Source organism: Pelecanus crispus, chromosome 10 (assembly GCF_030463565.1).
Source record: "Pelecanus crispus isolate bPelCri1 chromosome 10, bPelCri1.pri, whole genome shotgun sequence".
NCBI lineage: Eukaryota > Metazoa > Chordata > Aves > Pelecaniformes > Pelecanidae > Pelecanus > Pelecanus crispus.
Genome location: NC_134652.1, coordinates 15481184 through 15509181, shown reverse-complemented (window position 1 = coordinate 15509181; position 27998 = coordinate 15481184). Strand labels below are relative to the sequence as shown.

The 27998-nt window shown below is 47.7% G+C and overlaps 1 protein-coding gene across 4 annotated transcripts; it reads right to left on the bottom strand.

Moving 5' to 3' along the window:
- Positions 1–159: 159 nt before the first annotated feature.
- ARL3 (ARF like GTPase 3) lies at positions 160–27988 on the bottom strand. 4 transcript variants are annotated; one of them, XM_075717691.1, is made up of 6 exons: positions 27913–27988; positions 18200–18343; positions 16944–17060; positions 12331–12381; positions 10184–10369; positions 160–452 (listed from the first exon to the last, which is right to left on the bottom strand). In XM_075717691.1, the coding sequence occupies exons 1-6, from the start codon at positions 27913–27915 to the stop codon at positions 405–407; spliced, it is 549 nt and encodes a 182-aa protein (XP_075573806.1). In that variant the 5' UTR covers positions 27916–27988; the 3' UTR covers positions 160–404. The 4 variants fall into 4 exon arrangements, with proteins under 4 accessions (XP_075573806.1, XP_075573804.1, XP_075573807.1 ...); XM_075717689.1 differs by lacking the exon at positions 160–452 and adding an exon at positions 2914–4992; XM_075717690.1 differs by lacking the exon at positions 160–452 and adding an exon at positions 7113–8482.
- Positions 27989–27998: the final 10 nt, after the last annotated feature.

Genomic DNA, 27998 nt, shown 5'->3' with positions numbered 1-27998 from the left:
GTCCTCAGCAACCGCAAACCCGCACGTATAGGGCAGGTCCTATGCATCTAAGCAACTACAGTAACTCACCACTCCCTCTGCTCCACACTGAATCACAGTCTTGCTTCTGCTTACAAACTTCCTTGCTAATCAGATATTTAATACTATTTATGCATAGGAAGGAAATATATAATTCCTTTATTGGGATAAAAAACGATACTAAAGAGCAGGTCAAGTTCCAAACGCAGCAGTAGGTTTTAACCGATGTTGTTCCCTTTTTTCACTCTCTTTTTCTTTTTTTTTTCTTTTAACAGCTGTAGCTGTGCACAGATGGAAAAACATTTGGTCAGAAAGCAGCAAATTAGTGTTTTCAGGCTAGAATTCTGCTCCCACCGCTCCTCCATTTCCATGCAGCTCAGAACGCTTTATTTCTTCTTAGCATTGACGTTTTTGCACACCCAGTTCATGCCATCCTTCAGACAGAGAAAGGTAATGTTAGTCAAGCGAAGGGAAAAGGAATCCCCCAATCCCACCCGACAACCATTCTGCCTGCCCTCTGCACCCAAAAACACTGTGGGTAAAAAACAAATGCTTCATTGCTCGGTAGATGTTGTCACACAGAGGTTATTAAATCTTTCATCTGACCATAAAAAGTATCATCGTCTCATCATGTTGCTATGTGTAGGTCCTTTGAGGAAAGATTGCTTTGCAGTCAAGGTACATCAGTGGCAGATAAAGGCTCAGTTCCAGGTTCAGCTACAGATGATTTGTGTAACCTTGGGCAAGTCATCTTATCTTTGAGACCGTGGATTTTAGGGGGCTGTTTGTTATACAGTCAGCTCCCTATTAAGAATACAGGTCTAATTCTCTGCTCAGCTGCAAGCCTTGAAATCCAGATCCACAAAAGCCACTGAAATAACTGGACCTGGACCCTGCTCCCTGTGCCTCGGGGCACCCACAGAAAATGGGCCCTGAAGGGTCCCACAGGGGTTCAGTGAGAATAGATGTGGTCACATTTTAAGAGGCCAATATACTTTTTAGGGTATTTCTGTAAATACTTTTTAGGGTATTTCTGTAAAAACGGGTGCACGACATCTCTGACCACTGCAAGCAGGATGGTAACACTTCTGCTGTGAATATCCAAGTCATGAGTTTATTATGAGTTATGAGCCCAGAATGGGATACACTATGGAAGGGCAAAGCGACATTTTATCTGCTCCTGTCACTTATCTGTTGTGAGACACATAGAACGAAGTGCAAGATGCACAGTCTCCTCATATTTGTGTCCCGCCAAATCCACTACTTCTGCCCTGCCTACAAGGTATCTCTGCCGACAGGGAGGCTCAGGGCAGAAAGAAGGCAGGTAGGGTTTTGTGGATGAGAGGACAGTGGCACATCTTGTGCTTGGAAATTGGGCAAACATCACCTTGGAGTTCTGGAGGGGGAATTTCATGGTATTATGTTCAACGGTCATTTCTGGATCATTAAAATGGTAGTTAGACCTTAAGAAAGACCAGAGTCTTTGGCCAGCATCGTTGCTAGCCCTGTGGTAGCAGTGTTGCTGGCTTCCTATGCCTTTGTCCCAAGGCTGCCAAGGACCTCAGCTGCCCCAAGGACAGACAGCCGAAGGCACAGCACGGCAGGCCCTTTGGGTGAGCCGAGACCCACCGCTGTGCCTCCATGTTGCCCCTCAGCCACGAAGGTGCTGGCCATGTCGGAGGGGAGCTAAAGAGTTAAGAGAGAAGAGAGGGAGTCCTCAGGGCTTAATCAGAAGCAGAGAGGTTCTCACTTGAAAATACCAATTCACCTTGATAGCTGTGCTATGTGACACTTCTTATCTGAAGGGGAGCAGCAACTTTTGAAATCAGCCCTGGTTGCTGCGTTAAATAAAGAATAAGCGAGCCCAGCTTGTACTGGGGTGCACATGAGGCCCTACACTAATAACACTTCTAACTCTAACCTTGGGGAGGGTTGATGTCTCCAGTTTCATTTATTTATCTCCACAGCAGAGATCAGTGTAAAACAAATTGTCTGAAATCCTCAGAGCAAATGGGAAAAGACGAGAGGTAGATTCATTTTAAGGCCCAGTAGCTTTGTGCCTTCCCTTTTCAATAACACTGATAACCTAGGTGTAAAACATGTAATGCCTTAAGCAATCAATAGCGTGGTTTAAAGCTTATCACGTTAGAGAGAGAGGGAGCGAGTGATTCCCAGCACGAGGAATGCCAGGGCTTAACAATGGGGCTAGGAGGAGAGGTGTCAAGCCTTTGGCTTGATTGTGTGCTTTAGAAATCTGCATGATTGCCTGCAAAGAGTAAAAATAAATAAATAACTAAAAATGCTCCCACAATGATTTCAGCTTCCCCTGCCTCGGAAGCAATAATCACATTTGCACACATCATGGCATACAAGGCAAGCAGAGCTCCTCATTCATTTTGAATGTAGGTTTATTTGCTGAACCAGAACAGCTGAGACAGCTTAAAGTAATAAATATCAGCTGACACCCTCTGCTATTCAGCACAGTAATCCCAGAAACAATACATCACTGCAAAACAACAAACACGCATCCTATCTTCTACCTAATCTGACCACAACCTGAATTCACAGTGATTAAAACTCTGCCTGCTGCCATTCGGGAGCTCGGGAAGGGGAAAGACAGACCATTTCAGCACCAGCATGGCGAAGGTCATAAAGCAGAGTTTATGATGGGATTTACCATGGCTGGGAGCCTGGCTGCATCAAGCATATAACAAGGGCAAAAGAATGACATAGCAAAATGCAAGAGGAAAGGTGAACTCCAAACAGGCTTGAAATACATTAAGTAGGTCACCGAACTTTTAAAGCAGGAATAGATTTAAAAAACTCTCTTCTGGCACGAGTTAACTGACAGAAAAAAAATCACATTTAATTGTAAATATCTCCCTGCCTGACAGTCATAAACAGAAAATGAACATGCTCAGCTCAACGTGTATTTCATCAGAGGTATGTGTGAGACACCTTCCTCATCTTCAGCCACACCGCAGCTATGTCCGTAGCTTCTAGTGCAATTTTGTTAGGGAGGGTGTGTTCTGCAGTGCCCCCAAATGCTTTGGAGAATAGTAAATGCAATGGAAAGCAAAAGAAACTAAAAGGTACGTTTCCAGTTTTTCTACCTAAGGTTTGAAGCAGGATGGAGGGTTGGTAAGACAGAGAAATGCAGGGAAGCTGGTACAAACACAAAGAGCTGCTATGGGGAAGGCACACAGCAAGGAGGAGACAGTGCTTGGAAGAGTCAAGTCCACAAGGAGTCAACTGTTGTCATCCCTTGTCCCTACACACTCTGTCCCTATATCTGCATGCTTAAAAGATGTCTCTGTGCAGAAAATACAATCGCTACAGTAACATTTAGATCTTGATAGATGTCCTTGCGCTGCTTTGTTGAGAGACAGAGACATTGGCAGGTACTGCGAGGATGGAGACGGATACAATATTAGTATTCCAGCCTGAAGTCAACCCCGGGAAAACTTAGCCAGGGAAAGATTTCAGATCTTTCAGCTTTGCCTCTCTTAGCTCCTTAACAAGCAGCTAGCAAACTTTACCAAAGCAAAGAGAGGGAACTCCAGGGAAGAGGATAATGCTCCTTGCAGAGAAATGCTGCTCGGCACAACCCCGCCTTGCTGCAGTCACATCTGCTATTGTGCCAAGGGAGTTGTACTCTAACGCCCTTTGGGAAAGGACTGGTAGAGCTTTCCCCAGGAGAAATAAAAAGTCCTGCTTGAGATTAGCCCACTGCTTGCTTATTCTCTGCATTATCAGCTTTGCAGCTATGAGAGTGAAGTAATCTGACTTCAAACACAGCGAACAAGTCCTTTCCACCCCATAAAAAGCCTCTCGATTTCTGCTCCCCTGCAAGCCAGGGATCAGGCAAGGCCACAAACCTCTGACCCCTAACATGACCTTAAGGACAGTAAAGCATAATCCTTTCATGTAATCTGCTGTCTGCCATAACAAATTGGGTCAGGCAAGTGCAAAATTCTCCATCTCTAGCATTTTTGGTATGCGTTATTTTAACTGTCACTTTCTTCTCCCTCTGCTCAGCTAGGACTGTGCCTTCATTATCTGTCATTTCTTTGCACCTCCAGTCATCATACAGGCTGGCTTTTACAGGCTCCTGCAAGCACATTATCCATTGTTTTTTGCCTGGGTGCAAGCTTTTCTTTTGTCCTCTGAGACCTTGTACCCCTGATGCAGCGCTGTAGACTCCCTGCTTAAAAATGACAACACTTTGCCCTGTAATCTGGAAACATGGTTGCTTTTCCTCAACAAGCACTGGCTCTGCCTGCCCCAGAAGAGCTGCAGTCATCGAAACTCATTTTAAATCACATTTACAAGTAGCCCCAGAACCTTGTTAAGATGTGGAAGATCCCTATCTAGCCTGCCCTGGCTAAGACATCTTTAAGACAAAACCTAGCTCTGAGGATACAACATTGCCAGGGGGTCCTGTTCTGAATCTTGCCTTATGAAAGTGCTAAATCACAGAATCACTGTAACTTAGGTCTTGGGCTTCATTCTCAACTGGGTTGAAAGAGCCAGGGAGGAGAAGGCGGCTCAGCCCTTCCCACAGTCCTTTGGGCCAGACCAGCTCTGGCATAAATTAGAGAAGTTTAGTGGCTACTCTCAGTTCCACTGGCTTTTAATGGTCTCCAGGGGGCCGTTATGCTTGGGAGACTCCGGACACAATATGCTGCAGCTTCGTTCTGGAGGATGATTCCTTGGGGCAGGCTGAGCTCCTGCTGCCTCGATCGGAGACTCTTGCTTCAGACAAGAAACAAGCTGCAGAGCACAGACCTTGAGTCATGTTTAATACACACCCTGGCCCCTAAATAACACCTCCAGCAAGAGGGCAGTTTGCAAAGCAGAGAAGTCGTACCTGCTTTCACCCCACCCCGGCCAGCCAGGGTGGAATGTACATAGCTTTTGCATGCCAAGGACTACAGTTGGAGATCTGGTCACAAAACACAACCCCAGGAGAGCCTGCGTGGCACCAGAGAGCCCTTGTGAGGCAACAGTTCCCTTATGTTTCTCGGCTGACATCGGCGATCACCTCCCTCACTTGCTGTACCCTGTGCAAGGCTCTTGGTGTAAGCTGGTGCAGGACTCTGCTCCAGAGGCAGAGCACAAATGGCTGTGGTGGGGAGAAAAGGTTTTTCTGCTTTCCTAACTAGGGCTGAAGGACAAAATCAGACCCAAGCAGGCATTTTGCTTGAAAAAGCCTCAAAACATGAGGGATGCCACTCCTCCCTCAATGGCACCATGAAGTCTGATTAACAAGACAAGTGCTGCCCACAGTTACAGTCAGGAGGTAATGAAGTCTTCAGCTGGCGTAACTGGGCCTACCAGCTGGCATCCAGAGGACACTACATGGGGTTTCCAGTTAACCCAGTCACCTCTCTTCTGAGCCTGCCCAGGATATTGCTGGGCCCCTTCTCCAGAGTCCCCAACGGTTAATTTTAAGAGAGAAGATGACAATATGGATTCCCTCCTTAATTAACAGTTTTATTAAATAACCCATTTCAAATAATAGTTAAATTCTCTAAATTTATATCATTCTATTAACCATAATCTAATCTCATTAACCTTGAAATCCCCAGTCTTAACTACCCAATTCTATACACCATGGTGCTAGCAGCTAAACTAATTAAATGACCTTCAAACTATTTCTCCTTCATGTATTGACATTATTTATCTTTGCTCACTGCTCTTCCTTCAAGCTATCACAAAAATCTTCCCCTATGAACTCTGTTCCTGCATGTACTCCGTACTAGATATGCCACCATTCTTTCTTGCAAAATCCGTCAGTGATGTCTCCAATTTTACTCTAGCTAATATATTCCATCAGCAGCGACAGTTAGCGTGCTCGCTCCTTGGCTTTCATTCTGAATACCTGATGCTTCCACGTCTTCATTTATTTTGCTGTCACTCATTGTCATTTCTCAAAGAAGTCCTTAAAGCAGTGACCTGAGATTTAACTACACACAGAGAGAGCTCCTGTTTTGAGCCACTGGTAGAGACAGAATCATTTAGGTTGGAAAAGACCTTTAATATCATTGAGCCCAGACGTTAACCTAGCACTGCCAAGTCCACCACTAAACCACGTCCCTAAGCACCACATCTACACGTCTTTTAAATGCCTCCAGGGATGGGGACTCAACCACTTCCCTGGGCAGCCTGTTCCAATGCTTGACAACCCTTTTGGTGAAAATTTTTTTCCTAGTATCCAATCTAAACCTCCCCTGATGCAACTTGAGGCCATTTCCTCTCGTCCTATCGTTTATTAGTTGGCAGAAGAGACCAACACCCACCTCGCTAAAATCTCCTTTCAGGTAGTTGTAGAGAGTGATAAGGTCTCCCCTCAGCCTCCTTTTCTCCAGGCTAAACAACCCCAGTTCCCTCAGCCACTCCTCATAAGACTTGTGCTCCAGACCCTTCACCAGCTTCGTTGCCCTTCTCTGGACACGCTCCAGCACCTCAATGTCCTTCTTGTAGTGAGGGGCCCAAAACTGGACACAGTATTTGAGGTGCGGCCTCACCAGCGCTGAGTACAGGGGGACAATCACCTCCCTGCTCCTGCTGGCCACACTATTCCTGATACAGGCCAGGATGCTGTTGGCCTTCTTGGCCACCTGGGCACACTGCTGGCTCATGTTCAGCCAGCTGTCGACCAACACCCCCAGGTCCTTTTCGGCCAGGCAGCTTTCCAGCCACTCTTCCCCAAGCCTGTAGCGCTGCATGGGGTTGTTGTGACCCAAGTGCAGGACCCGGCACTTGGCCTTGTTGAACCCCATACAATTCGCCTCAGCCCATTGATCCAGCCTGTCCAGGTCCCTCTGCAGGGCCATCCTACCCTCCAGCAGATCGACACTCCCACCCAGTTTGGTGTCATCTGCAAACTTACTGAGGGTGCACTCAATCCCCTTGTTCAGGTCATTGGTAAAGATACTAAACACAACTGTTGCCAATACTGAGCCCTGGGGAACACCACTTGTGACTGGCCACTAACTGGATTTAACTCCATTCATCACAACTCTTTGGGCCCAGCCATCCAGCCAGTTTTTTACTTGGTGAAGAGTACGCCCGTCCAAGCCATGAGCAGCCAGTATCTCCAGGAGAATGCTGTGGGAAACGGTGTCAAAGGCTTTACTGAAGTCCAGGTAGACAACATGCACAGACTTTCCCTTGTCCATTAAGTGGGTCACTTTGTCATAGAAGGACATCAGGTCAGTCAAGCAGGACCTGCCTTTCATAAACCCATGCTGACTGGGCCGGATCACTTGGTTGTCCTGGATTAAAAGCCATCTCCCAAACCATTTTGTTCAATGAATTTCCAAGGAAAGGAAGAGCTTGGCATTCTTGCTGTCTGATTTGACAGGGCTGGATTTATGGCAGAAGAGAAATGTACGGGCTCTTTTCCTATAAGCTGTAGAGAATTTGCAACTTCCCTGACCTCGCTGCAATAATAATTTATGGAATAAGCTGCAGTATTTAGGGCAATGAGACTGCAGACAACAAAGCGGGACATTATCTGGCCTGCATCTGAATTAATTTGGCCAGATAAGCATGATGAATAAAATATATAGGCCTGCAAATACTTTTATTTAGCTCTTGTCTTCTGTTTTCTGGAAGTCAATGCAGAAGCAGATTTCATTTCCCCAGTAGAGGGTATTGGGCTGTGTATTTTACTCCATTGAATGTATAGGGATGCACTGTACTTCAGGGAGAACGCACAGTAAGAAGGTGCTATCAATGAAGAAGTGTGCAGCCCACTCCAGAGAGCCCACAGATCAGCTTGAGGAGGCGGCATTTTTCAAAACTCACGAACAGGAAGTGCCACTTTCTGTAATTTAGTTCTCCCACATCCAACACACATCCCTGAATTTCATCTGCCACTTTACTGCCCCTTCGCAGCTGGAGAGCTCACTTGGACTTCCATAAACTAGAGGAGGGTCCGGAGGAGGGAAGAAGGTGACCGATGCCTGCCTGCAATCCTGTGAACTGCAGCCTCACTTTCTTGATCACATTTCTTTGTACTTGAATATACACTGACATTGTGGAATGCATTTCCCTCTACCACCACCACTTCAAAATAAAGATCTTTCACAAGATCAGCTGCAACACAGCTGAATTTGTACCTTAGCTAAGTAAATAGAGGCCCTTTGGAGGACACCATTTACTACGTTTTAGGTCTAAACATCAGATTAAGAATTTTAAATCACAAGAACTGCTGTACTGGGTCAGACCAGTGATCCATCCAGGCCAGCATCCCCTTTCTGGATGCCAAGGGAAAGAACATCTAGGAACAGGACCTCCCTTGCTCTGTTCTTCCTTCCCAGTCCATGGCCCAAGCTGTTGCTCATTCAAAAGTTGCCTCCAGATCTTAGTGGTCAGTGATTACCTGTGGATCTCTTCTTCAGAAATTGACTTGTGTTTTTCTGAACCAACTGATACCTTTGGTCTCCACAACATCCTGTGCCAATGAGATCCACAATTTAATTATGCAACTCACAAAGAAGCACTTATTTTTATTTAAGTTGTTGTCTGATTATTTCATTAGGGACGCCCTTCCTCTAGCAATGTGAAAAATAGCATATAGTCTGTCTGGCATTTTTATACCTTATTTTATAAATCCTGAAGATGTTCCCACTCTGTGTCCTCTCTCTTCCAAGCTGCAAGTCCTAATTTATTTATTATCCCTGTGTACAGATGCCACTCTCTGCTACTGATCATCCTTGACAGAGGATTCTCAACTCTCTCCTAATTCTGAGCAGATATATGGACAATATTTCTTCTGATGAGGGTAGTTAAGTGCTAGAAGAGGCTACTGTGGAATCTCCATGCCTGGAGCTATTTATAACTTGATTGGACAAGGCCCTCAGCAAACTCTCTAGACTTGCAGTTATCCCTGCTTTAAATATGAGGTTGGTCTAAAGATCTCCTGAAGACCCTTCAACCTAATTTTTTGTTGGATTCTATGATTCTACTACTACTAAAACCTTTTTAGATGGGGCAGAGGCAGAAATGAATATAATGTTCAAGGTATGGGCTCACCATGCCTTTGTCCTGCTACAAAATAAATGTTTTCTGCAATGTTTCTTGTTCGCTTTCTGATAATTCTCTAGCATTTGATTTTCCTCTCTGGCCTCTGATGAGCACTAACTGCTGTTCCCAATGATCTGCTTCTGAGTAATGACAGCTAATTTTGAGTCCATCATCATATGTGTATAGTTGGGATTGTTGTTCCTCATGTGCATTATTTTGCACTCGTCAACACCGAATTTCATCTGCCATTTTACTGCCCACTCAGTATCGCGGGCTGCTTCTGTGACTTTTCATACTCAGCTTGAGATCTGACTATCCTGAACAGCTCTGCAGCATCTGCAAATAAGGTTTTACTGAAACTGCAATGAAGATAAATGTCTTCACCATTCTGTTTCTTTAAATATCAGTGAAGGGAGTACTCCTGACTGCTCGGATTGCGAGCACTGCAAATATTTCATTAATTCAGGAAAGCCTAAGAGTGAAATAAACAAACCTAGGTCCCATTTACATTACAAAGAGCTACTATACTGCAGGAACTGGCTACAGCACAGGAGACCAAGACACAGCTATTACAGTTCAGCACAGGAACACAGCTCAGCCTCCTCGGCAGGTTTTTGCTGCCCCACATGCTTCCAATAGAAGTGGTCCTTGCCCTGCGTGCAACTCTTGCGTTTCTCTGAATCAGAAAAATTGATTAGTTTCTCTCTGGCGCCTGGGTTAAGCAAAATGCCAAACTACATTCGTAGCAAAGGTAAATCAGATTTCTAAAGTAGACACTTGTAACAGTCCAAGGGGTTAATAGTAAAAGATGATTTGTTTTGTTTTGTGAAAATGATTAACCTGACAGCAGTCTCTTTAAAATAAATCAGTGTCTTCATTTGGCCCAACCAAGGGGTTCTGGGTGGGGAGGCGATCGCTCTCCCCTTTCCTGGGGATGGGGAGATCGCAAGGGCCCACAGCTCCCCCTTCCCTTCGCACAGGCGACGAGACACACGCCCCCCGCATTCTGCCTACAAGGCTGAGCTGACCCTCCTTCGTGAGGCAGCTGGTCCAGCCCCACCCTGCAGATCAAGTCAACAGTCTCTTACAGATGACCTGCTGGCACAGCAAGCCTTCTCCAGAGCCTCACCTGTACTCCCTCTCCTGAAAGAGCTGAACAAGACTGGATCTGCCAGACTCTGTCCCGGATTGTGTGTAGGTTCAGTCCCTCAGCAATCTCCGAAGCAGGGGCAGCCGTCAGCAAATCCTGCTTGTTAGCGAATATGAGCACGGGGACTCCACTAAGCTTTTCTTCATCCAGAAGCTCAGCCAGCTCCTGTATCATTTACAAGGGAGTGGGGTGGGGGGAAGATGGAGAGAGGGAAGGGAAGAAAATCTTCAACCACCAGTGGTTGTCTCTAATTAGAAATATATTTAGGGCAAATGCTAGAAGAATATGTTCCAATGAAACCTAGATCTTATTATAAGAGAGCAAAAATGTATACAATCATCTCTGCCCAAGGTTCAAAAGCTATTTCTTCCAATTACAGGTTACAAAAATCTTCATCTTGGTCTGAAATTAGCAGTTGCCTTAAAGGCTACAACTCTGTGTTTTACCAGTCCCTGCTCCCAGGAGACCAAAATTGATGAAACGGCAAAAAACATGTAAATTGGCAGTATGAAGAATCTGTCTTAAGTTATTGCCTGACTGGCATTTGTACCTGAGCAGCCGTTGACACCAGCCCTGATATCTTTGCTAATAATGAGTTTCAGGGGTTTGTTCCAAGTTTTATACATGCAATTTGAGTGGGAGAGGACTTTTTTTTACCCCCAGAAATGGAAGTCTCCCTCCCACAAGAAAGTGCTGATGCTTTTCAAGGCACTGGCTAGCTGAAGACAAGCTAGATCAGCTTTACTAGCTGGATTTTGGCTCCATATGCACCGCACACATTGGGTGGCATCTTGAGAAATGGGTTTGTTCATTCAAAACTGGGTGAGTCAAAGAGATTCTTTTAATAGCTCAAATCTGAATCTGCAGTGGATCAACGATGGCTGAAATACTTCATGTCTAGGGTTGTGCAACAGCCTCGTGAAACAAGCACAAAGTCTCAAGTCACTTCCCTATGTGAACATATGACAAACCCAGCAGAACTTGAACCTGTAGGGACTGCTGGCATTGCAGATAGATGAGTACATGAGATTTCTGTGGGCTCCTTATTTAGCTGGAAAGGTCTCATGCTCTCAGATACTGTCCTAACACCTTTCACCCACCGGCTAGAAACTTCTTGGATTAAATGAGTACAGTCAGGGAGATGCTAAACTGCAGTGGAAATTCAACTCCATCCCCCCAAAAAGCAATGTTTGGTTTGGAAACCAGGACAAGAGAATGGAGTTATAAACAGAGTTGGCTGGGAATTTTTTTCAACAAAATAGGTCTTTCATCTGACATGGATGATTTATTGAAACCAAAAGTGTTTGCAGAAATATAAGGGGTCCAGGCTGACTCCGCCTGACTCGGGCAAGTGCTCTAAGCTTCTGCTTCCTCTCTCTCTCTCTTTTGCCCAATGAATATTTAATTACTGATATAAAATGAAATAGCTCCAACAGGGCAAAGATTTCCCCCACCCCTACAACAACCAACAGTTCTGCTGTTAGGGTGCGTCCATGATACTTCAGAGACGAAAGATCAAGACCTCCTTCAAATCAGGCAGAACAGAGGGGTTTAAACTAAATCTTCCATTTCTGGGGGGATAAATCTGTTGCTAGCTATTTTGGGATGCTGTCGCTTTCTGAATTTTACAAAAGAAAGTTCAAAAGTCCTATTTTTGTTCCATCCTAAAATACAAAATGTTACAAAACATCAAAACTTTGCAAAACGGAAATCTTATTTTCTGGCCAGTCCTAGTTACAAAGTTCTTAAGTTTTTTTTCAATTACATCCAAAAGACAATCAAGTCAATATGATTTCCATTTCAACTTTGTAAATAAGAAAATAGGATTCCTCAGGGTCTTAGTTTGGCAAGGTTTAAAGGACTTGAGAAGTTTTTGCTTTCAGTATTGGGCTCCGTTTGCTATTATTGTATAACTTTAATGAAAACCGTTCTATTTAAATGGAATTAGGCTACCTATTTTCCTTGTTTTACATCTACCAAAATAATCTGCATTGATGTTGAAAGGCAAGTCTCTTGAAATGCAAATTTCCCTCATAAACAACAAAATCATCCTCCTAACTTTTGTGAGCAAGGGGCACTCGGAAGCACTGAGTTACTTCAAAGGAAGCTGGGCATAAGTAACTTACCTGACCCGTTTCTTCAAACCTCTTCCTATCTGCACTGTCAATGACATAGATCTGAAAAAGAAATAAAAGGAAAAGTTACTCTTCCCAGAAGACACTCATCCACAGTATCATGTGCTTAAGTGAGCTGAGCCTAATAACTATGCTTTTGGGCACAAAGATCCCCAGTATTATTTATAGCAAACGTTGACAAAACTTCATGACGTTCTGAAAGGAGAGGAACCACCTCTTTTAAAGCTGGGGGGGTGGACAGCCACATGGGTAGGATCAGAAAGGAGCTGGGGGCAGTACTGGGGATGCTCTCACCACCTCCACAGCATCTATTATCTGAAGGGAACAGGAGACTGCCAGGTATCTTTTCAAATGACTGGCTTACAAGCTGAAGCTGAGCACAGGAGGGCAAAACCTGGGGAGCCAGACACGGTCTTTCACCCTAGCAGACAGTGTACAAGCACTGCAGTTGTGTGACTATGCCATGCTGCTCTCTAGCAGGACGCATCACCTCCTCAGTAAGCCACCAAGGCACACAATGGCACTCGGGGACAGATGAATATATTGGGGACATTGAGTTCCTCTCCATCGGGCAATCCTACTGCAACCTCCTGGAGCAGGTGGCTGGGGAGGAGGGCTGGATCCAGCCTGCAAGACTCCATCTTCAGCTGCCAGCTTGTCTGCCAGGATGATGGAGAAGACAGGGAGCATCTGGCTCACAGAGACTGACAGCACAGTCCTGCCACCCTCTCAGGGCTGGGCACCACATCTCACAGTCCACAAGGAGGTCCCAACCAGACACCTGTCCCCTGGCATGGAGAAGGGTGGATCCCCAGGCATGCAGGCTCCCTGCCTTGGAAGGGGGTCTCCACCCTCTCCAAGCAGCGCAGCACGTGCTGATTTCTTTCTGTAAATGCAAACGAGCCTTCTCAGTGAAGGCAGCTCTAGGTCTGCACAGGCTAAAAGGCTCCTCAGAGGTCCCCCTAAATACATAATTAGTAAGTCCAGCCACCCTCCTTCCCCCCGGCAATGCTATTGCAGTTCAGAGCACACAAGTATCAAGCTATGTCTGAAGAAATGGGGAACCTCAGTATAACACTCAGGCAAGAATAGCCTGGTATCCCTTTTTCATTACTTGGTGTGGGAAGGTGTTTGAAGGAGAAGGGTGCTGGGACAGCAGACAGGGACAGGACTGGTGACAAACACTGAGCATTTTGCTTCCAGTCCCTGCCATTCCCCATCAGCAGTGATTGAAGCTGCTAGCGTGTCATCTGCATGCTCTTTGGTGGCTTACAGGGAGCAAGTGTCAGCCTGGTTTTCAGGGAATAGATGAGCACAGCACCCCGCCATCAAGATAAATGGCATCCTTGCAGGCAGCCTCAGCATAAGACTCCATGCTTCCAGGATAATTTCAACCAAATAGTAGGGGGAGGGAAGATCTCTAGCAGCAATATCTATTAAACTGTAGGCACTCCCTTAATGAGCAGTGTTAAGAGTTGTTTGAAATGGGACCAAACACACAGCAGGAGAATCTGTATGCCAGGCCTGTGGAGGTAACCCAGCAACCTCACAGACTTCGCTGCAGATCACTCGGGGTCTGTGGTCCTCCCAGGGCTGGGCTGATGCACACTGACAGACGCTGTGGGACGCGCGGCAGGGCTGGACGCAGCTGTGTGGGGATGCGTCAGCAGTGCACGCACTTGGTGCCATGTGATGGGGAAAGGCCCGTGGGCATGGTGTGACACACAGCCTCTCCCCGCAGTGTGATCCCAAGCATGTGCACCAATACTGTATCAGCTACGCCCATCCTCTCTGCCCCTCCCAAGCATCTACCCCTGTGCGTCCCATTTGGGGTAGGAAAAACAGACCAAAAGAAAGGAAGAAGCTGCAGGCCTGGTAGTTGTGCTCTCGGGTGAAACTGGGCTGTCATCTGTCCTCCTTCGGGACATCTCAGGGGAAGCTCAGCAACACATGAACGCAATAGTTGAGTGCTACTTCTCAACTGAAAGGCGGCACCTCCCATATTACGGTGCTTCTGTAACTGGCAAGGAAGAACTCTGAGTCCCAACCAGCCAGGCTTTCTCCTGCACCACTCTGTTCCTTGCTAGGGAGCTATTTTGCAAGATGAGAATTGGAGACAACAGCGCTCGGGGCAAAAGCCACAAAAGCACAGCACAGAGAAGGTAAACTATGTGCGGAGTGCCTACTTCCAAACCAGAAAGCACTGTGCCAAATAGCTGCAGGTGCCTGTCTGAATATGCAATCAGCCAGATATCCACACCTTATTTGCCTGGGTTAAACTTCCAAATATCACAGGTGTGTGATGCAAGACCAAGCTCTCATTCAAAGGCACCTGCATGGATTTGAATTTGCAATCACTTCCTGCTTTTTAGTACACCTTAGAGGGTCCTTTGTGCAATATAGTTTAGGAGAAGGCAGAAGCAGGGGGTCCTGTAGTGTATCTCATCTCCACTTTCCTTCTGCGGCCAGGGCCACACAAGAGCCTGTTTCTGGCTGTGGTGCCTCGTAGCACAGTTTGCCAGTTTGAAACAGCCATTGAGTGCACCACGTTGGAGAAACGGAGCTTGAGAAAGACATTCCCGTAAAGCTGGCGGCCTCCTTTGAGCAACAGGCCAAAACAAAACCTGGAGTAAGCCAGTTGGGCAGAAATTGCAAGTGGTGGGACTGGATGAAGAAATAACATGAGGGATAAGTTGGCTCAATTTACAGAGGCACAACCTGCACCAGGTTAGTCAGAGGGCAAAATTACTGGCTAAAATGCGGGTGAGGGCTGGCATAAGGGGGAGAGAGTCATCAGCGTATACTTGATTCCAGTTTTGGTGTGTATGGACATAGCAAAGCACTGCACTAATGTGCTGACAGCTCCCAGTCTGGGACTGTGTGTCAGCACGGAGCGCAGGCAGGGGAGCTCAGGTCCATATACGCACCAGTTATTCCCTCTGAATTCACACCGCCGCTTCCCCCCAACTGATTCTGCTTCTTTCTACCCATTTTCTTACTTGTATGAAAAGAAAGGTTTTCTCTGTACATTGCTTTAACTGGGGTGGGAGGAGGGCAGGGAAAACAACTGCTTTCATCTCCTTCAGTCTTGAAATTCACCTTTATTTCTGCACCTCCCATGCAGCACACACTGGGGAAGGGGGAAGCCCACAGGCCAGTGTAGCTCTTTGCCTTTGCCAGCAGAGTCTTCCAGGCACTGTTTTGCGGTTGCACAGTCTCTGCAGCCTGAGCACCTGCCACAGCAGGCAAAGATCCCCTAGCTGCTGCTCTGCAGTGTCGACTTTGATCTGCACACCTACTGCCTCCCCAACACAAACAGCTGCAGAGCTTGGACTCAATGGGCACAATCACCTCACAGCCATGCCATGTCCCCCTTCTCAATGACCACAGAGGAGCACGCGAAGCATGTCCTGCTAGTTTCTCAAACCCAGATCTTTCCCCTAGGAAGATCTTGCCATTACTCTTTGCAAAAGCAATCAACTGGGTTTATCCTGTGGTGGCTGCCCTTAAATATCAGATTCCAAATTAAGGCTGAAAAAGGGGGATCTGCAGAAGAGATTACTAAGGGTTTACCAGTCCCACCTAAATAACAGCTTCATTTGGACAATGTTTTCTAAACCTGCAGATGCAGCCAAGCCCTTCAGGACCCTGACATGAGCCTTGGAGTAGAGAGTCCTATTCCTAGTTGCACTGATCCTTCTGGAAGTGCACTGAAGCTCCTGACACATTAGTGAGTATGTGTGTGCGACAGGAGGGAGGAAGGGCGTCTTTCCGAGAGAGCTTCCCGCTTTCCCATGGGAGCCCTGCAGACCTTGCTTACAATAGCCTTTTCTCTGTTCCCACAGGCAACATTGCTTGGGGTGGGGAGAGGCCTGGAGCCCCCAGCCTGCCTTCATCCTGGCACATGTGGCTGCATGTTAGAGGTGATCTTTGAAACTAGTCAGGACAGCACTTGGAGGGTCCCAGGGTAATGTGCTCTGGCATGGAAACACAAAGGTCCTGCACTGTAAATATAATTGTAGTCATCTAGCTAATTGTAAGGTAATTACAGCTAAGTTGTCAAAAACATTAAAGGACAGTCTTATGATTAAAGGAGCAAAAGAAAAGACAAGGGGTCTCTCTCTGTCCCTCAGCCAGAAGCTCTCCTACCTGATGCCAGATATAGCATTTAATTCTGCTGTGCCTCAGTTTCCCCAACTAGAAAACAAAGGCACCATACCGACCTATCTCTACACATGAAGCTTAAGTCACTAATGCCCATGACAGCCCTTCAGAGTCTCCAGTGAAAGGAGTTATAGATGTGTAAACTACAAGTTATTAATGTTCTTTCATTTGAAGGAGACTGAGATGAGAGGAAAGGAACTGGCTATAACCAGCACCATCCTGTGAAAGTAAAAACATACAACTGAATGATTTCTCCAAACATTGCTGTATTTTTCTTACTGCACCCAACCAATCTTGCCATTTCACTCAGAGTAACTCCTGCTACAATGGCAATGGTGTCGCTGAGGACTGGGACATTACATTACTTGTTCCTGAATTTCTGGCTGAGACCTTGGAAAGCCATTGCATGAACACAGCATTCAACTGCAGCCAATACTCACAAGGATATCAGTGTTTTCAAAATAGTTCCTCCAGTACGGCCTGATCTTCCTCTGTCCACCTATGTCCCATACGTTCAGCTTGAAGCCTTGAGACTGTACACTTTTGATGTTAAAGCCCTGGAAAGAGCAAAAACAAAGCCACATAGAGCATAAACCTGCATGGCTGGATCATGTGCATAAGCAGACGTTAACACCTTATATATCCCATGCCTGCAACATGCAGCCAGATGGGCTGGGCAGCCACAAAGATGGATCGGCTGTGGGAGAGGTGCTGGCGAAAGTGAACACAGCTGCCAAACCATCAGTTTGCCAGTGTTCTTGGGTCAAGGGTTGACGCTGTCATGGCTACGGAGACATATGATGTAGTTAGTGCCCTGGGAGGGCTCAGCAGGGTGGGTGCAGGAAGAGGTGGGAGAGCTGCAGATAAGGAGAAAACAAGGGCGCTGTAAGAAGCAGGACTGAGCTTGTGAAAGCCGAGTAGAGAGTCCCAGCTAACATAAAGTCAGAGGTCTCAGCTCAATTCGACAGGACACAGCTAATGCTGGGCTTAAAAGAGCAACAGCTGCATGTCTGAAGGGTCCATTTCATCAATTAGAGCACCAATTGAAAGGGCATTCAAGTAGAAAAACAGGATGTGGCGTGGGCTGGCAACTTGCTGCCACACCACCCAGGGGACTGGGGCTCGGAATCGGGGTGTCAGGGCTGGGAGCTTTGGGAGGCAGCTACGGGGTGGGGGGAAGCATCTCCCATAGCTCTCTAGCAACCTCCTCTGGTCCACAGGAGCAATGCTGCAGTGCTTCTGATGGGAGACATCCCTCGCCCCAAGCCTGAGGCATCAGAGAGGGAGTGCTGGAATATGCAAGACCCTTGGGAGCTGGCTGGGTGAAAGATGCAAGGAGACAAGAGCTTGCCCAATGCTACAGCAATGCTGTACATGTCCCCTGTTTGGCAAGGACAACAGGAACAAAGTGTCATCCATGCAACCCTAGCATGACCCAAAAGCCACATGACCCAAAAGCCTTCTGCAGAACTCCAGGGCACTCATCCACTTTTGCATGACCTGACAGATCTGGCCTGACGCTCTCTGGCTCCTTCAGGGATCCTCCTCTTATGCAGATAACACACAAACTTGATGGTGCACCAGGCTCCAGTCACTTCCCCTTTTACTGAAATGCTCTGCTGAATCCTTAGTGCTTTGTATAACAAGGCAGGTGGGACCACAAGAACTGCCTTGGGCAGGGAGAGGCTTTCCTCACCTGTGTTGGCGTGATGTGGCTGATGTCCTCAGATGCCAGCTGTTTCAGGAGTGTGGTCTTGCCTGCATTATCCAGTCCCAAGAGGAGGATCCTCACCTCCTGATCTGGGGTGCTTTTCAGTTTACGCAGGATTGACAGTAAACCCTAAATCCGCAAGAGAGATCGTAGCTGTTATTTCCCACTCTGACTCTCTTCCCCCACCATGCCATGCCCTCCTCCCTTGAAATGGATTCTGTACAGCAGCGGATCCCAGGACACCTTGAACCCCCTTCTGCAGTCCTGATTCCCATTTCCTCTTCTACTCTTCCCCCTCGCCCCAACTTTGCTTCATCTCAGAGAGTAGCAATGAGGTCTCAGCACAAATGTCACTCAGTGGAGCACACCACTGGCTGCATTGCTCTTGCCACACAGCTGTTTGGCATTCCCTGTGCCAGGAAGACAGTGCCTACGGATATCACGTGTAGGAACTGCAAACCAAGTCCTTTCGAGCTCTTCATTATCTTTATCAGAGGGAAAACCCCATTAATTTAATCTCCCTCCTAGTTAACTGCAGGTTACTGTGTACCTGACATCAGTTCTTTTCATAGTAACTCCCTGATCATCTCCAACTCCGTTTATCTGTCTAAAACATGCTGGACCCATGGGGCACGTGCAGTTCTGATTCTCAGGATGTAGCACTTAACAACTATCTCAGATCACCACACATCCTTGCTAAGAAAAGCACAGTGGATTTCAGTCATTAGCCAGGCTCAGCTCTCTGAGCTGACAGTATCACTCAGGATTAGGAAATAGAATATGCAGGTCAGCTCATTTACAACCGCACACGTTACAGCAGCACACCCAAGCTTTTGTCAGTGCCACTGCTCAGAGACCTGGCCTCTCTAAAATAACTGGAAAAATATCCTGGATCCTGGCATGTAACTGAGAGACACAAACCACCCCACTTCCACCTGCCTCTCGCTGCCCAGCCCGGCCCCACAGGAGAGGGCCAGTTGCAGCCGAGGGCACAGGAGCAGGCTGCAGGTCCACGACTGCCTGGGTGACCTTGGACACGTTGCTGCGCTGCTCTGCACCCCCCTGCTTGGCAGGGACCACTCCTCGGAGCCTGAGCAGCACGCACCACACTGAGACCCTGCCTGGGGACACAGATGCTCTTGCAACTAATTTGCCTGAGCAAATACACCTACAGCCCTTTCTGGAGCCCTCAGGACTCCTGCTCTGTCTCTCCCAGACAATTCCCATGTCCTGAAGGGCAATGGCAAGGTGTTTTTTTTTTCAGCCCACTAAGACCCCACAGAGACGGGAACAAAGTTCAGGTATCAGCACACACCCAGGCCAATCTCAAGCTTTTTTATTCTCCCATTTGCAAAATGGAGACAACGCTTCTTGTCGACCTGCAAGGGTGAATCAGTTAAATGTCATAAAGTGCTTTGTTGCTATGAGGAACTACACCCTCTAAATATTCCTGCTGGGAGCCAAGGACTATTTGAGCCGTGAAGGTTGCTCCTGATCCCCTCCAGATCACGGCAATCAGAAACCTGTCCTCAAGATAAAGAGCTGCAGGACGCGGTACAACTGTCACTGCTGCAATGTGCCCCCCGTCTGTAGCAGTGCCCTTCTGCCGACTCCCAGAGAGCCCCACCTCAGCCATTTGGAAACCACTGCTTTTGACCACGCATCACACTGCTCCGAGGTGTGGAGTGTTTTGGAAAGGACACGGCGCTACAGGTTGTGATGCCAAAGCTTTCAATAACACAGGATAAAAACATAGTGAGATTCAAATGCACGTGAGATTCCGTCCACCCCTCTAAGCATTTTTGATTTGCAAGGAATTTCCCAGTTTTCCATTTAATTACCAGACACAACTCAAAATACATGCACAACGTGTAAGAAACAGGAAGAGGAGAAGGAACTTAGTAAAACTGGGTTTCTGTAGGAAACTGTAGATATCTGTAGGATATCTGTAGAAAGTTGCAGGATTGCCACTGTTGCTGTGCTTTTAAAAAGCACTGTGGAAAGCTGAAGTTCAGAGCTCATGCAAGGAACAGCAAAACTGCAGTCTTGCAGCCCAGTAAGTGGGCCCAGGGTATCACTTACTTCATGAACAGGTGGGTAAAAAACTGGGAATCCAGGCCCCGCTCAAGAACTGTTAATCAGGAACAGGTTCTGCTTGGTAGAGGGTGCCACGCCTGCACGGTGCAGGCACAGTAAATCCCCAAACTGCTTGTAGTCGAAGCGTACAGGCCTGTAACATCACGTGCTGAGCCCTGAGGGCCAGATGCTCACAGCTGGCTCTCGCCCATGGGCCCGTAGCTAATGAATTTGAAGGGCTGTGTTCAGTGAGGCCAGTCGCTGCGAGCCCTCCCAACCCAACAGCTCATCTCCCTGCCGCGGTGCCCAGCCCATGTTCTGCCCCGATGACAGTCTGTACTTCCACACATCTGAGGGAATTAAAAAGGAACAGTGACAGAAATACCTCTAATGCTTACTTGTTTACATGCGTGTCCTAAGTGCCCTTGACATCATTAAAAAACACAAGTTTTAACTGTGTGACTAGCACCACACGTTTCCTTTTCACCTGCAGTCAAATTTACAGTTGTGTTTGTTGGCTTGTAAATCCATGGATTTCAGCTCGGTGTGGACAGACCCCACAGGAGCAGGAACTCTAAAATTCACACAGTCTCCCTCCTTTCCAGGGAAACACTGAATTTCCAATTCTTATGGGCCTGACCCAAAGCCAGCCCACACCAGCCAAAGTACTACTGCCGACTTCAGAGAGCTCTGATTCAGGCCCTATTATTTTAGTTTATTGCTCACAGTTAAAAAAAGCGGCTGTTGAAATGCTAATCCTATTCACAGCACCACTTGCTAAGAGCAGAGCAGTGTATCCCAGAGCAGATCAGGATTAGGAGCCTTTATATTTCAGAATTCAACTCCAAAATACTGAGCGCAAAGAAATGTATTACAAAGTATTGCTTATCTACCACGGAGCAATTCTCAGGGGTCGGGAAGAAGAACAGTTGTAAATGTTAATAGAGCTCCCATTGTAGACAGATGCTATTTCTGGGCTAGTATGACAGCCTACGAGAAAACGATCAGCATCGTTCCATATTCTACTCAAGTGACACTGCTGCATGGCTGATCACAGGATTATCTGGGGTAGCCAATAGAAGAGAGGATATATATAGAAATAAAAGTATTCTCTAAGGTATAAAGTAAGCTGATTTAAAAGGCTGGAAGACAAGCAAGCCAACACAGAGAAGTGGACTGTATTTCAATAGCTGCCGGCATAGGTTACATGGTCTGTATACACAATGTAAATCAAGGGCCAAATAATAGTATTGGTTACTATGATTGTCACAATTTTGTAAATGTTATTTAAAACTTGCACCCAGCATTCTCCCTCTAGTTAGTAAAGATTTAAGATTAAGGAAAGCCATGCACAGATGGGTATCTAACATTTTCTTTTTTTTTTTTTTTTTTTAATTGGTCTTACAAACACACTGGCTAGAAAGACAGAAAGCATTTCCTGACAGCTTAGTAGACTGGAAAAAATAACTCAGCCACATTCCCTGCTGCATGCCACCACTATGTGGGACAAGCAACCCTTACTGCACACACACTGATGGACGAGCACTTGTCTGCTCACAAACACAACGCTGAAATCAATTTGGGCCGATGACAGTCAGAAAGCAACCCCTTGTTATTGATGGGAGATGTCAGGTAGAAAGCCATGAAATGGGAAAATTTGGTGCAAAGAGGATCCTCAGAAGCAACAGGAGAGGAGCAGGCCTTTGAAGCAGGGCAACAAACAAATGTCTCGGTGCTGGGACTTAACCTGCAGTGGGGAGGGAGGATGCCCAGCATGCCTGCATGGCAGCCAGGCCAGCGGTACTCGCTCACTGGGCTGTCCAGGGTGAGGAGCAGGACAAGTCTCGAGCAGGACGGTGGAGACGTCAGCTGGCTGAGGAGCTGCAGAGACGACTCACAGGAGTATAAGGGCAGTGTGTCATTTGCACAAAACTAAGCAGACTGCGGCATCTGTAACAGAGAAAAGGGAACTGCAGATGCTGTTCAGATAATGAACAGCACAGCGTGGCAGCGCGTGCAGCCTTTGGAGAAGGGCAGCCATACACAGCAACTCAAGGCTGGGCACAGTCAGCGAGCAACCGCTTCTTGGTCACCTCTGGGTTAAGCAAACTATGTTTTATATCAGATTGGCTTGTTTAAAAACATCTTTGTCCTTGGTGGAGAGGGTTTTCTTTACAAGTACCATGAGGAGACAGACTGATGGGGTCAGCAATGAGGAGACTGCATTTTCCAGACAGTGAGCGGGGACACGCAAAAAGAAAGACAGACTCCTGACAATTACTATGAAATCAGAGTGGGGCATTAAATTCAGAGATGCAACTAAATGGGCAAGAGCACTCATAAACATATCGAGCATGAAAGCAAAGCTAACCATCTTATTAGCATCCTTCAGAAAACAGGGATGTGTGGTTTTATGAAAGTGTATCATTGCTAGGTTTAAAATACCCACTGAATTATCAAAGGACTTTCAGTTATAGCTGCATGCAGTAATCCTATTCTTTTAAAAAAAGAAATACAGACATATATAAAAATACAGTGACATTTATAGTCCTAGCTAAGGGTTTTGTGGGTTTATTCAGCTTTAAATCCATGCTGTAGATGGGTCTTTTGAACTAGTTGATGCATGTAACTACATCCTGTACCACAGAAGCCGCTGAAAGGAAGATTCACTTTATAGGCCGAAGCAAAAATTGGTTTGGGACAAACAGAGCATTGAGATAATCTGTTTAAATATTGTATCAGATTGGCAATATAAAGCCATAATGGAGAGAACAATTTCCCCTTGTACTGAGGGCTGGATACACAGGGTGTGGATAAAGCATGGCCCACAAGCCGCTGCAGAGCATGGGTGAGTCCTAATAGGAAAGAGAAGTAAATGTATTCTGTTTAACTTTATTAGCCACAAAGCTCAGATAATGAATTTAAAATAAAACCTCCCTCAGTCACCAGCAATTGCTTATCTACTAGATGTGGATATTTAGCTAGAATCAAATCAATTCACCAAGATGCAATACAGCCACAAAGCTCAGCACCTCAGCCTGCTGCTGCGACCGCATCTTCCCCGTCTCTACACCCCTGCGCCGATGCCTTCTTCTCCACTGCTGCGACCACAAGTCACTCGTCTTCACCCTCAAGGCCCTTCCCAGCCAAGCGCGTTTGCCGTGGAGGTGACAGCTCCCGTCTCCCCGCGGCTCATGATGCCAGCCCCAGCACTGCCAAGCTCTACTCTCAAACCGTTGTTCCTTTCCTACAACCGTGGGAGAAACTTTGCAAATCATCCATAAAACCACCCTGTGATTCTCCTGCTAATTCCTTCTCTGCCACACCTACAATTCTTGATGAGGTTTAGGCATCGAACATGCCAAGTTTGAACCTGTCTTGGGCTCTCCTTACTCATATCGCTCGGTTATCTCTCACCTCAGACAGACTGTATTTTCACGGTGTGGGGAACATCTCTGTGTTCTGCCTGCACAGCACCTAGCACAGCTCTGGCCCACAATTTACTTTTAATTAAGCAATATGGTAGCAGTTCACTGTTTTTAAAGAGTACATTTAAGACAGAGGGTGCACGTGATGGTTTCAGAAAGCCAAGCAGTAGAAGCTGACATGGGGGAGGACGAGGGGCTTAGTTGAGCCAAATATTCTGCCTTCAGCAGTGGATATTTGAGGCTACATTTGTCATCCAGGGTGCAATCCTGCGCACACAGAGCTGGAGGAGGGGAGTCCTTCCTGACAACTGCACTGATTAGCTGGTGCCCTGAAGAATGACGTTTGATTACCTTTATCTTCGGCTGCAGAACTGCAAATGTCACTAATGGTCATAAAATCACCCAGTCTTTTTCAAAATACAACCGAAGTAAATTAATCTATTGAGCACAGTTTATTCAATACTTCTTACTCTGGCAAAACTCCCAAAAAAAATCGTTTGCTTGCTGCATGTCTCCACCATATGGTGTCATTCAATGCAGACTTTCTTTCCTGCATTGAAATCCAAAATTTAATGGAGTCTAGTCACCTACAGCTCAAACCTACCAACACAGTTTTCTGTCAAAGAGGTCGCACAGCACTTTCTGGTTTGGTATATTAACTAATACCAGCATGAATCCTCCTTTTGTAATTAAAATCAAACTCCTCTGGTTTTAGAAAGTTTGAAGGAAGTGTTATGCCCTGAGCAGAGAAGAGATGATGCCCAGCACTGGACAATGTCAGCAGTCTTTGTCTGGCTTCAGAACTTGAAAGACTGGGCCAGTTGCTGGTAGACTGTCCTATCTGCAGGTAGTTTCTCATATTAACATCTCAGAAATCAGTAAAATAAATAAAAAACGTGACATGGAACTGTACTGGGAAACTAAAGCAGTGAGGCACTATTAAAGCTCCTGAAAGCATTTTTTTCTCATGGGTCCATTTTAAATAAAGCCTTACTGCCAAGCAATGAGGGGCAAAAGAAAGAAATTCTGGGTACTAGGTACACCTACAGCAGGCAACAGATAAATGCTGGTTTTGCTAGAAACAGGAGCTCAAGACCAGGAGAACGGATGCCTGACTAAGCATTTAGCTATGCTCGTATTTCATCCTCTCCACCAGATCTGCCTAGTGCCAGCTAGACACTCCATGACTCAGTTTCCTCAACTGTAAAATGGGGCCACGCTTTGACAATCCTGGTTTTGACATGATGATGTCATCTTCAATCAATGGTTTTAGAAAAACTCTGGCCCTGCCATCCATCAATAACACACCATCTCACTCGGTAAAGATTGTTATTACAGTGATGAGGAAGCCACAAGCTCTGCTTCACACAGCACCTTCTAAACTTTCGAAAGCTGCGTATCCTTTCATGTAGCAGCCTCCCTTCGGCCTTGCTGTGCGCCCACCACAGATGCTGCTTAACGGCGCCAAAGACTTCAGCACTACACATCCCTCATGCTATGCAGTTTTATGGCTCATCTTTCCCTCTGTGCTCCACCTATGACCTTCCACCACCCCTACCCCACAGCTGTGAGGAACGCTGGTATGCTCTGCAGGAGGAGACACTTCCCCTCTGTACTTACTCACTTGGATGAACACTGAAATAATTTAAACCTCAGCATTAACCCTCTTATCACTGGAGCTGGAGAAAGCAGTTGTTGAAGGGGGTTTAAGCACTTCCCAATGCAATCACGACATGCCAGAAACATGCTCACGGGCAGCTACCACGGCTCAGATGACAAGCAGTAAATTGTCACATCAAGCTGTCTGGATCATTTCTGACTGCTGACCCACAGCCCCAGGCTGCCATAGCTGTTTTGGATATATTTGCTGGTGTTTCAGAGGGTTTCTACCACTAAGGATTATTCTGTTTTAGTGAAAGTTGAGAATCCAGAGAGGCAGTAGGGAGCTCTGCAGTCCTCTGCCCTGCCCAGCCAGTCCACCAGGCACTCCAAAGCACCACCCAGCCTGCCTGAGAGGCTGCAATTCGAAAACAACTCCCAGAAATGGAAAATAGACAAAGAGGCAGTAAAACGTTGTATCAAATAACACCAACACTGGAAAACACCCAGTCCACCCTCTCCACGCACAAAGTGCTCGGGTAACAGCAGCCAGATCCCAGACTACACCAGCCTATCTAGACATCACAAGGCAGAAGAGCAGATTTGGCTAGCAGCAGCTGCAGGCCAAATGTGTCCCACAAAGCACTGCACTGCTGGAGGCAGCTGCCCTCATCTTTACAGCAGATGTCCATCCTGTGATGGCTTTGGTGTCTGGTGTGACATGCTCCATCATCAACTGATCTAAAATAGAGCAGATCTCACAGACCTGATCTCAATCTCTTTCTCTGTGGCCCAGCAGGTGGGGACGTAGCCAGAATTAACCCAGTGAAGATGAGGAGCTGCCTTTGCTGCTCTTGCTTACACTTGCTCCCGTGCTGTCCACTTGCATGAATCCAGCTCGTGTCCAGAGGGCTCCTGGACAAAACATGGCTTTGCCCTTGGAAAGCTCTTTCCCCATTGCTACTTCATTCTGCCTGTGCTCTCTGCACACATTGCATCCCCAGCAGCAGCTCCCCCACCTACCGCAGCTCTCCCTTACCACCCCTCACCTGGCAGCTCCAACCCTTCCTTCCAGTCCTCACTGGACTCTGGCAGCATCCCACCTGACCCACCCCAGTTACTCTGGCATCTAAACCCAAGTTGTTTCCAGCACCCCAGTCCATCATCCAACCTTACGCCAACCTCGATTCAGACTACACCACACCCTCACCACTCCGCCCATCTCCCAGCATTGTCCTCCATCCTAAACGGATCCTTTACTGCACCCAAGGCCCAGCTCCTCCCTTCAGTCCACATTGCTCCCTCTCAAACAATTTATTTCTCCCCTTGAACACTTCTTTCCTCCCTGGGTCCTCTCTTCCTCTCATCAGCACCAAAACTCCACTTCCAGCCCTTCCCACGGTGTATTCTTGTATCTTCTTTTCAGCCTGTCTCCCCATCTCCCCAGCTCCTGGCAGAAACCTCCAGAGCACATAACATCCCAGCAAACTATCCTAGCCAACCAACATTGACTGAGTTTTCCCAGACTCACCAGACTGTTCATCCCACCCAACTGGCAGGTTTCATTCAGCCCCTGAGCACTGCGCCTCAGTCCTGTCCATCCCTGAACACACGACCCCTTCATCCACACTTTCCCTGCCATGACTGAACTCCCCTTCTAAGGCTGTTTATCAACAACTGGCCCTTCCACCTCAGCAAGCTCTCCTATAGCTCCTTCAACACCTGTAGCCAGGATCCAAGCCCCAGGGTGACCCCCTCCCACCTTGGCTGAATTGCCCAGTGTCCCAGCAGCAGATGCTCCCAGACTCTCCACAGTCAATCCCTGAACACTGTCCTCCATCCTCACCAGGCCCCTCCATTGCTCCTTCCCTCCTCAGGCCAAGGGGGCCACTGCCATCCTGCTCCCCAGCCCTGCCGAGCTCCCATCCCTCCATCATGCCTTCCACACCTTGACTGAATCAACTCCAGGCAGGCTGATCCCATCCCAACAAGGCCCCCCTGCCCCAGCATCCTCCCAGCCCCTGCCACAACCTGACTCAACCCCCTTCTCCAGAACTCCATAGCCTCCAGCTCCTGCCAGGACCCCGACTCCAGCCCCAGCCAAGGTCTCCCGTGGCTGGAGGCCCCGAATTTACACTGTCCCCAGCCCTAACGGCATCCCTTTGGCCGGGTGCCCCCACCCTCCGTAGACCCAGGCTCCCACGCCTGGCCGGATGCCCCTGCCCTACCAGGTCCCCAGTGCCCCAGGCCCCCACGCTCCCCCTGGGTGGGCACCCCCGGTCCCGGTGATCCCAGGCCTGGCCGTCGCCAGCCCTCATGGTCCCAGGTCTGCCAGAGCGCCGGCCGCCGATCCCCGGCCAGGCACACGGGCCCCGAGGCCCGCCAGACCCCCGGCTGGGCGCCTCCGGCCCCCAATTACCCCACGCTCCCCGGCGGTGGGCGCCCCCGGCCTCAGGCCTGCCAGGCCCCTCAGGTGGGCGCCGCCGGCGCCGCTCCGCTGCCCGCCGGGCCCAGGCCCCCCCGGGCCCAGGCCCGAGCTCCGGCCCCGTCCCGGCGGACCCCCCCTCTCCGCCCGCCACCCCCCGCCCCGCTCACCATCCTCTGCGCGGCTCCGGGGTTACCATGGGCAACTGCGTCACACACACGCCGCCGCTACGTACAGCGTCAGCGCTTCCCGCCGT

Coding starts and splice junctions, on each gene's coding strand:
- ARL3 (XM_075717689.1), bottom strand. Junction 12,382..16,943: donor TTGAAAACACTGATATCCTT/GTGAGTATTGGC, acceptor TTTCTTTTTCAG/ATCTATGTCATTGACAGTGC. Junction 4,993..10,183: donor TTTCAGGAGAGGGAGTACAG/GTGAGGCTCTGG, acceptor GGTGCCACGCAG/GCTCTCCTGGGGTTGTGTTT.